At 50.3% G+C, this 10,045-nt stretch overlaps 1 protein-coding gene across 4 annotated transcripts in view; it reads right to left on the minus strand.

Annotated features, from left to right (window-relative positions):
* CHD5 (chromodomain helicase DNA binding protein 5) overlaps positions 1-10,045 on the minus strand; it is a 74,168-nt gene that overhangs the window by 2,196 nt on the left and 61,927 nt on the right. For 3 of the 4 annotated variants that reach the window (XM_017542707.2, XM_017542705.2, XM_017542709.2), the window contains 5 exons: positions 4,989-5,078; positions 4,228-4,368; positions 3,865-3,973; positions 2,492-2,624; positions 1,902-2,097 (listed from right to left, as the gene is read on the minus strand). In XM_017542707.2, coding sequence (XP_017398196.1) covers positions 1,902-2,097; positions 2,492-2,624; positions 3,865-3,973; positions 4,228-4,368; positions 4,989-5,078 — 669 coding nt within the window. The remainder of the gene's footprint in view (positions 1-1,901; positions 2,098-2,491; positions 2,625-3,864; positions 3,974-4,227; positions 4,369-4,988; positions 5,079-10,045) is intronic. The other variant, XM_017542706.2, reaches the window with a different exon arrangement.

Below are 10,045 nucleotides of genomic sequence, written 5' to 3' on the forward strand. Positions count from 1 at the left end.
GGGGTGGAAGGGTAGAGGGGTGGAGGGGTGGAGGGGTGGGGGTATGATGGAGGGATGGAGGATGATGGAGGATGGGGGATGATGGAGGGATGGAGGGATGATGGAGAGATGGAGGGATGGAGGGATGATGGAGGGATGAGGGATGATGGAGGGATGGGGGATGATGGAGGGATGATGGAGAGATGGCGATGATGGAGGGATGATGGGAGGGATGGGGGATGATGGAGGGGATAGAGGAGTGGAGGGGTGGAGGAATGAAGGGGTGCAGGAACGGAGAGGTAAAGGGATGGAGGGACGATGGAAGAATGAAGGGATGAGGGAGGGATGGAGGGATGAGGGAGGGATGAGGAATGATGGAGAGATGGAGGGATGATGGAGGGATGGGGGATGACGGAGGGATGGAAGAATGAGGAAGGGATGGAGGAATGATGGAGGGATGGAGGGATGATGGAGGGATAACAGAGGAATGGAGGGATGACGGAGGGATGGAGGGATGATGGAGGGATGAGGGATGATGGAGGGATGGGGGATGATGGAGGGATGGGGGATGATGGAGGGATGGGGGAATGAAGGGGTGCAGGAATGGAGAGGTAAAGGGATGGAGGGATGATGGAGGGATGGAGGGATGAAGGGATGGAGGAATGGAGGGATGATGAAGGGATGGAGGGGTGGAGGGATGGAGGGATGGAGGGATGATGGAGGGATGGAGGAGTGGAGGGATGGAGGGCTGTGCCAGGGATGCAGCACGAGAGCTGGGGCTTATTTGCAAGGGTGTATGACTGCACTCGGCCAGAAGTGGGCACCAGGGGGTGCTGTGCACCAGGCCCTCCCAGGCTGCCAGGCAGCGCTGCCAAGTAGCGCTGCCAAGTGGAGACACAACAGGGGCTTCCAAAGAACTCCTCCTAGGGGTCCCTCTGGGCTGGACAGGGGCCCCCAGGCTGTAGACGAGCAAGCCAGAAACACCGGCCGACACAGGGCTTCCCTCCCAAGAGTCCTCGGGGAGGCCTGCAGTCCCAGGCCCAGCTAGGCAGAGGGTCGGAGCACACCAGAGAGGACTGCAGGGCATGGGGATGGGTCCAGCAACTCTCGCCACAGGGCCACCCTCCCACAGCCAGCCGGGACCCCCGAGGGCAGAAGTGTGCCCCGTGACCCAGCAGAGATGTGCAGCAAGCACCAGAGGTCTGAACTGACGGAGATCTCAGCCAGAGTCCTCCCTTCCCGCACAGGGCCGGTGAGAGGGCTCCAGGCCGACGGGTGTTGCCAGGGCTAAAGACACAACGAGGCTGGGTGCGGTGGCTCACGCCTGTGGTCCCAGAGCTTTTGGAGGCTGAGGCGGGCACACTGCCTGAGCTCAGGAGTTCACCACCAGCCTGGCCAACACAGTGAAACCCCATCTCTACTAAAATACAACAAATGAGCCGGGTGTGGCAGCATTGCCTGTAGTCCCAGCTACTCGGGAGGCTGAGGCAGGAGAATTGCTTGAACCCAGGAGGCAGAGGTTGCAGTGAGCCGAGATTGAGTCACTGCACTCCAGCCTGGGCGACAGAGTGAAACTCCATCTCAAAAAAACAAAAAAAAAAGACACAATGCATTTTAGGCATGCTGTCAGGACTCAGAAGCCTTTGCAGTTTCGCGGTTTTCTGTGTTGATAGTCTGGGCCAGGGCCTGCACAGAGCAGGCTTGAGAAACAGGCTGGAGAAGCAAGCAGCCTCAGTTTCCCTGCAGGGGAGATGAGGAGTCTGATGACAGGACCATCCCATACTGGCCCAGAAGTCTACCATACTCTGGGCTGACATCTGTCCCCAGCCCCTACCCCAGAGCCCCCTTACCTACAGCCAAGAGCGCTCACCAGGCAGGAGGAAGCTGCATGGGCCACACCGCGGGGGGCAGGGCTCACTCACCCTTGTGCAGGACGGCATTGGCAGGCTTGTTCCCAGCAAGGGACTCCTTGGACAGGTGCTGGTGGCTCTCGGCAAGGCACTCTACTTCAGCCAGGCGGGCATTGAGGGCCATGGCGGGGTGGTTGGGGTCCTGGGTCATGTTCAGGTAGGCAGCCCTCCGGAGCTGTTCCTCAATGACCAGCGCCTGCTCCAGCAGCTGGGGGCAGGGGACAGTGTTGGCCCAGCCCCTCCCCCTGAATGGCCACCCTCCATCCTCCATCAGCACCCACACCAGGCCAAGGCTCCCAGCAGAAAGGAGGGAAACAGGACATACTCCCGTCTGCTGCCCACCCTGGCCTGGTGGTGGCCAACTCTTGGAGCGGTCACCAAGCTGGGTTCTCTGTACCCATCAACCCAGGGCAGCAGACGCTCCCCAGCCGGGGCCAGAGCAAGGAGCCACCACTGTTAGTTGATGGACTTACTGACTGCTTCGTGGCAGTGTGACCCAGGTATGTGGCGGGGGTGGCTGCTCTCTAATTCCTTTGCCCAGGACCCTCCTGACACCCGTCTCTCCCCCCTGCTTGTAGCCCCTGGCCCTGCAGAAAACTAACCTTGAACCTGCGGGCCAGGAACTTGTTCTTCATCTCCAGGTAGTTGCCCTTGTGAATCTCAGACTTGAAGGGCTCGTTGAGGATCATGTACCTCGGGTCATTCTGGATGTCCTGCCAGCGAGCGTAGCCGTGCCTGGGTGGGGCACTGTTAAGGACAAACCTGGCCATGAGAAGAGATGGGGCCGCAGGAGGAGGCAACTTGGGCAGGGGGAGGGGCCAGCCGGGGGTCAGTATCCTGGCTGTACACTCTCAGGTGAGTCCTCAAGCCCGGCTGCTAGATGAGCATATCGACAACAGGACAGCGACAGCATCAGCAGACACTGACGGGTGCCCTGGGCACACCAGCCACAGCCCGGGGCTTCAGAGGGTTAACTCTTTACCCAACAACCTGGGTGATATGTTTAAGTGCTGCCCCAGCACCTGAGAATGGGTACCTTTTTTGGAAAGAGGGTATTTGCAGATGTAATCAAGTTAAGAAAGGGTCATACCTGATGAGGGTGGGCCCCAAACCCAGTGACTGGTATCCTCATAAGAAGAGTAAAATTTGGGGCTGGACACGGTGGCTCACGCCTGTAATCCCAGCACTTTGGGAGGCCAAGGCAGGTGGATCACCTGAGGCCAGGAGCTTGAGACCAGCCTGACCAATATGGCGAAACCCCGTCTCTACTAAAATTACAAAAACTAGTCAGGCGTGGTGGTGCACACCTCAATCTCAGCTATTCGAGGGGCTGAGGCAGAAGAATCACTTGAACCTGGGAGGTGGAGGCTGCAGTGAGCTGAGATCACACCACTGCATTCCAGCCTGAGCCACAGAGCGAGACTCCATCACAAAAAAAAAAAGAAAGAAAGAAAGAAAGAAAAAGGTTGCACACAGTCGCTCATGCCTGTAATCCCAGCACTTTGGGAGGCCGAGGCGGGTGGATCACTTGAGGTCAGGAGTTCGAGACCAGCCTGGCCAACATGATGAAACCCCGTCTCTACCAAAAATACAAAAATTAGCCAGAGGTGGTGGCAGATACCTGTAATCCAAGCTACTCAGGAGGTTGAGGCAGGAGAATCACTTGAACCTGGGAGGCAGAGGTTGCAGTGAGTTGAGATTGAGGCGCTGCACTCCAGCCTGGGCAACAGGGTAAACCTCCATCTCAAAAAAAAAAAAAGAGGGAAATGTGGACCCAGAGACACACAGGGAAGAAGCCGTGATGACAGCGGCGACACAGCAATGCCAAGGATTCCTAGCCACTGCCAGAATCGAGGAAGAGCATGGAAGAGTGAGGAAGAACAAGGAAGGCTTCCCTGGAGCCCTGAGAGCGCTCTGCCCAAGGTCCACAGAAGAACAGGTGAGTGCCTGCCCAGCCCGGCCTGACTAAGGATACGTCACAATGCCCGCCAGCAGCCAGTAGTCGTGGCGCCGGTGCCAGATGTCGTAGATTTTCCCCGAGGACACTGCAGCCCGCTCCTCATTCTGCCACAGCGTGTGTAACTCTGGGAAAACAGCCAAGGTGAGCAGGATGAGAAGTGCCCCGGCTGTGACACGCGGGCAGGACTGGACAGCCGCTCCCTCCCTCCCTGCCCCTGCCTCCACCCATAGAGGTCCAGTGAGCCAGTGTTGCTAAGAAAGGTTATACAATGGACTTTTAGCAACCAGTCACACTCTAGTATAAAGTTACCATTGGTCTAGACTCCTGGGATCCACAGTCAGGAAGCCTCAGCTCTCTGCCCACCCCCAGCCCCAGTACCTGTGAAGCCCCCATCCGCAATGTTGAACATGAACTTGAATTTCCCCTTCTTGTCCTCCTTCTTCCCCTCGTCCTCTTCCTCTTTGTCACCATTTTGCTGTGTTTCAATGGGCTCCTTCTCCTCAGCCTTATTGTCATCTGCTGGGGATACATCACATTCATTCATCCATCCCAAAAGCAGTGCCCAGGGCCTCTCTCTGCCAAGCACTGGGGACCCAGGAGGCAAGTAGAAAGAGCATCTCCTTGTCCTCAGGGGGCTCGCCACGCAGAAGGGTTTTTAACAAGCCAACGGTCCCTCTCTGCGTCCTGAGCAGGGAGGTTGCTCCAAGCCCAGTGCTCCTCCCCCAGCACATCAGGACCACCCAGGAGCAAGGCAGGAGAGTGTTATGAAAGTACAGCTCAAGTTCAAAGACGCAGAGCTGCCTGAGGGGGCTGATCTGAGGACAAGTGTTCCAGAACATTCCAGTGCCTAGAGGTATGCAAAGCTTCTGGCTGAGTCCCAAATCCCCCAGGCCAGGCTCTATAACCAGCCTCCTCTCTCTCAGCAGCTGGGCACAGCAGGGCTCAGGGGAGAGGAGGGGAGCCTGTCCCCTGGCATTCGCTCTGAGGGGCTGGCAAGTCCAGACTCCCAGATGCTAGCTCCAATCAGGCCTGGGGCCAAGGGGACGGTGCCTCGGAGACTGTGGGAGGCTGAACAGTGTCCAGAGGGCACCCTCAAGGGACCACAGGGCATGGGCAGAGAACAGAGAAGAGCCCCAGACCTGGCCTGAGGTCAGCACCATCCCTTCTGCTGTGGATTAAGCTCAGCTCCAGCTTGTCCAGGATCTTCTCCTTCTCAGGAAGCACCTCCTCTGCAAGACAAGAAGGTTCACGGTGTGGGGCGGGGTCCCAGAAAGCAGAGAGGACTCTGGGCTGCTGGTTTTCCACCGAAGAACCCTACCCATTCACATGTTCTGCAGAGTCCAACAGCTGACACCAAAAAGAACTCCCCTCAACCGGGTGCAGTGGCTCAAGCCTGTAACCCCAGCACTTTGGGAGGCCAAGGCGGGAGGATCACTTGAGACCAGGAGTTCAAGACCAGCCTGGGCAACATAGTGAGACCCCATCTCTACAAAAAAATACAACAAATTAGCTGGGCTTGGTGGCACACGCCTATGGTCCCAGCTATTCAGGAGGCTGAGACGGGAGGACTGCTGAGCCTAGAAGGTCAAAGCTCCCATGAGCTGGGATCCCACCACTGCACTCCAGCCTGAGTGACAGAGCAAAAGCCTGTTTCCAGAAAAATAAAAAGCCCACAGAAGATGAGTTCCCAAGAAGAGAAGGAAATCACCAGGTGACAGGAAGGAAGGGGAAACTGAAGCTAGAGAGGCAGGAGCCGGCATCCGGTGCCCCAGGCTGGGGTGATCAGACACCAGGAAGAGGCCTGGAGAGCTTAGAACTGGCTGTGTCTCGACACCCAGGCAGGACAGGTGAGGCCTCAAGCCCAAAAGATGCAGAGAACTGGCATGATACCAACGGCCTCCGATACCATGGTCTCTGTGAAGGAAAGTTCTTGCCACCAGCCATGGGAGTGAGAAGGCCCGTCTCCACCATGGGATCAAAGAAAAGAAGGTCTCCCATCAGGAACCCATACCCAAAGCCTCATCCTCATGTGGGTGGTATCTGAACTGGACCACCCTACGCAGAGACAGCGTCATAAAACTGCTCCCAGGACAAGACTGCCTGTGAAGCCTCCTGGCCTGAGCCACCAGAAGCAAAAGAGGGGGACACTCCCACTCCCCAGAGGACACGGGGCTCCTACAGATAAAAGTTGCCCAAGGATGCACCAATCCAAACCCAGAAAACAATGATACCCCCACCAGCAGGCACACAGGAAGCAGACCAGCACCCTGGGGCAATAGGACAGCGTCAGAGACGCTCAAACAGGGGTGTCCAATCTTTTGGGTTCCCTGGGCCACACTGGAAGAAGAATGGCCTTGGGCCATACATAAAATACACTAAACACTAATGACAGCTGATGAGCTAAAATACATATATATTACATACAGAGAGAGAGAGAATCATATATGATATATACACATCGGTTATATATATCACCAAAAAAATCTCAAAATGTCTTAAGAAAATTTACGAATTTGTGTTGGGCCACATTCAAAGCCATCCTGGGCCACATCTGGCCCATGGGCCACAGACTGAAAAAGCTTGCTCTAAAATAAATATATCTAGAGTGACCAAAGACAGAGAAAAAAGAAAAAGAAGGAAGAGAATCCACAGGGAAAGAATAAGACTCCCTCAAAACTAGAAATAAACAGATAAAATTTTTAGAAATGTGGGCAGATCACTTGAGGTCAGGAGTTTGAGACCAGCCTAACCAACATGGTGAACCCCGTCTCTACTAAAACTACAAAAAATTAGCTGGGCATGGTGGTGCGTGCCTGTAATCCCAGCTACTCAGGAGGCTGAGGCAGGAGAATTGCCTGAACCCAGGAGGCGGAGGTTGCGGTGAGCCGAGATCACGCCATTGCACTCCAGCCTGGGTAACAAGAGCGAAACTCCGTCTCAAAAAAAAAAAAAAATTAGCCCGGTGTAGTGGTGGATGCCTATAATGCTGGCTACTAGGGAGGCTGAGGCAGGAGAATCGGTTGAACCCGGGAGGCAGAGGCTGTAGTGAGCCAAGATCACGCCATTGTACTCTAGCCTGGGTGACAGAGCAAGACTCCGTCTCAAGAAAAAAAATAGAAGAAATGAAATGCACAATCATTGACATTTTAATTGCAGAATTCTAAGATGTGATCCAAGACTTCTGGCCCTTGGTGTCCATGCCCTGCAAAAACCCCTGGACAGTGAAGAGGATGGACTGGACTCCCTAGAGCAGCTTCCGTTTTGTGGCACAGGTGAGCTTAAAATCGAGAGAGGACCTGAGTAGGCCTAACCTGACCACATGAGCCCTTTTCTCTGGCCAGTCACAGAAAAGGAAGTCAGATATTCGAAGCATGGAAGGGTTTCTGTTCACCATTGCTGGCTTGAAGACAGACCATACTACATGGCAGGAATGCGGCCGAAAATGCATCCAGCTGACAGCCAGCAAGGAAATGGGACCTCAGTCCTCCAGCCTCATGGAACTGAATTCTGCCAACAAGAAAGAGTGAGCATGGATGTGGACTTTTCCCCAGGGCCTCCAGATGAGAACTTAACCTAGTCGATACTTTGATGTCCTCAACCTTGTGATATCCTCAGCAGAACACCCAAAAACACCACTCCAGGCGTCGGCCCCGCACAACTGTGAGCTCGTGCTGAGTGCTGTTTTAAGCTACTATGTATGCAGTAACTTGTGACACAGCCATGCAAAATAATACAAATGGGAATGGTTTAAAAAACAGCTGTGCAAAGAAAATATACATGGAAGCTTGATCCAAGGATTACTCAAAAAGCCTGGCAGATAAATAAACAAAAAGGAAGCACAAGCTATAAAAACTGTGTCAGCCCCCATCTTTTGCTAACCTTGTACTCTGCTTTCTTCCCCAGAGCATTTGGAGTCTGTGGTTGAACAACACATATTTTTGTTTATTGTTGATTGCCTGTATTCTACACTGGAATACAAACTCCATGAATGAAGCTTTCAGCTGTTTTGGTTCACTGCTTGTGTCCCCAGTGCCTGGGACAGCATCTGATACTCAGCAGGCTTCATACATATATATATATATATGTTAGTTGGATGAATGAACCAATCAATGAGTAATAGGAATTCCAGAAGGAGGAAATAAACATAATGGGGGCAAAGAAAATATTCAACGAGCGAATGAGAATTTTCCCACAATTGATGCAGAACATAAATATTCAGCTTTAAGAATCACAGTGAGTCACACACAAGATAATTAAAAACTTCACTCTAAAAACAAAACAAAAATACCCTCCATTGTAGTGAAGCCACATATCACCAAAGACAAAGAGAATGTCTTAAATGCAGTTTTTCTATGTGAGAAAAGATAGAAATGAGAAATTTCCTACACAGGAGCAGCAATTACACCAACAGCAGCCTTCTCAGCTTCTCAGTAGCCTTCTTGGCATAATGAATGCCAAAGAAAAAAGGAAGAGTATCTTCAAAGTGCTGAGGGAAGATCCCTATCCCATCTAGAATTGTAATAACTATTCAAGAGTAAAAGAACTAACAAACAGTGAGAGAATTTACCATTCCCAAAAATGTGCCGAAAGCACCATTAAAGGTGTGCTTTAGGAAGGATTTGAATGAAGCAATAATGAACAAATAAGCAAACACAAACTGTTAAGAATGTGAGGAGATCTAAAAAAGGATTAAAGATTTAGAAATAAGCATAACAACAAATTTGGGAAAGTAAAAACAAACTGAAACTAAAATACTGGGCAATAGCAACATGGCAGATGAAAGGGAAGTGAGTTCGAACTAAAGCTATCTAAAGTCCTCATATTATTCAGAAAAATTTAAGAGTACAGAATAGAATTGACTATAAGCCTTCCAAATGAGTTGAGGGGGAAAAGAGGAGATATAAAAAATATATAGATATAAAGCAAATTTGATCAATCCAAGAGATGCCAGGAAAAGAGGAAAGAGGAGAAAAGAGAAGGAAAATATAAAGTATAAAATAAGACAGCAGAAATCCACCACATATCTTGTTATTACAATAAATGTAAAGAGAATAAACTTGCCATCTAAAAGACAGGGACCCTATAATTAGATTTTAAATGACGAATCCCCTATACACTGTCTACAAAAGATAGACCTAAAACATTACAAAGAGATTAAAAGTGAAGAAATGAAAGAAAATATTTGTAAATCATATATCTGATGAGGAACATGAATCTATAGAAAGACCTCATATAAGTCAGGCACAGTGGTACACCCATGTGATCCTAGCTACTCAAGAGGCTAATGCCAGAGAATTACTTGGGCCCAGGACTTCAAAGCCCACCTGGTCAACAGAGTAAGATCCTGTCTCTAAAAGTGTTAAATTAATTAACTAAAAAGAACTCTTATAATTCAATAATAAAAAGATAATCCAATTTTAAAATAGACAAAGGATCTGAAAAGATGTTTCTTCAACATATTATATACAAAATGAGCCATAATCACATGAAAAACATTCAACATCTTTATGCACAAAGGAAATACAAATCAAAATGACAATGAGATACCACTTCTTACCCACTAGGATGACTATAATCAAAAAGACAGATAATAACAAGTATTGGCAAGGATGTGAACAAAACGAAACCCTCACACATGCTGGTAGGAATGTGAACTGATGCAATACACATGGAAAACAATCCAGCAGTTTCTCAAAATGTTACAGAGAATTACCATATGCTCCAGCAATTCTAATCCTAGATATATACCCACAAGAACTGAAAACCTTATGTGTACACAAATGTGTACAGTAGCCAAAAAGCAGAAACAAAACTCAAATGTATCACTATGAATTGATAAATAAAACATAGTAGATCTGTACAACAGAATATTATTTGGGCATAAAAAGAAATGAAATACTGCCTGTAATCCCAGGAGGTCAAGGTGGGAAGGTCGCTTGAGCCCAGGAGTTCAACACCAGCCTGGGCAACATGGCAAAACCCCATCTCTAGAAAAAATACAAAAATAAGCCAGATGTGTCAGCATATACACCTGTAGTCCCAGCTACTTGGGAGGCTGAGGTGGAAAGATTGCTTGCACCCAGTAGGTTAAGGCTGTAGTAAGGTAAGATCATGCCACTGCACTCCAGCCTGGATGACAGAGCAAGAGCTCGTCTCAAAAAAAAGAAACAAAATATATTAAATGTTATTTTTGAAA

This window comes from Cebus imitator, unplaced genomic scaffold (assembly GCF_001604975.1).
Source record: "Cebus imitator isolate Cc_AM_T3 unplaced genomic scaffold, Cebus_imitator-1.0 Scaffold145, whole genome shotgun sequence".
Taxonomy (NCBI): Eukaryota; Metazoa; Chordata; class Mammalia; order Primates; family Cebidae; genus Cebus; species Cebus imitator.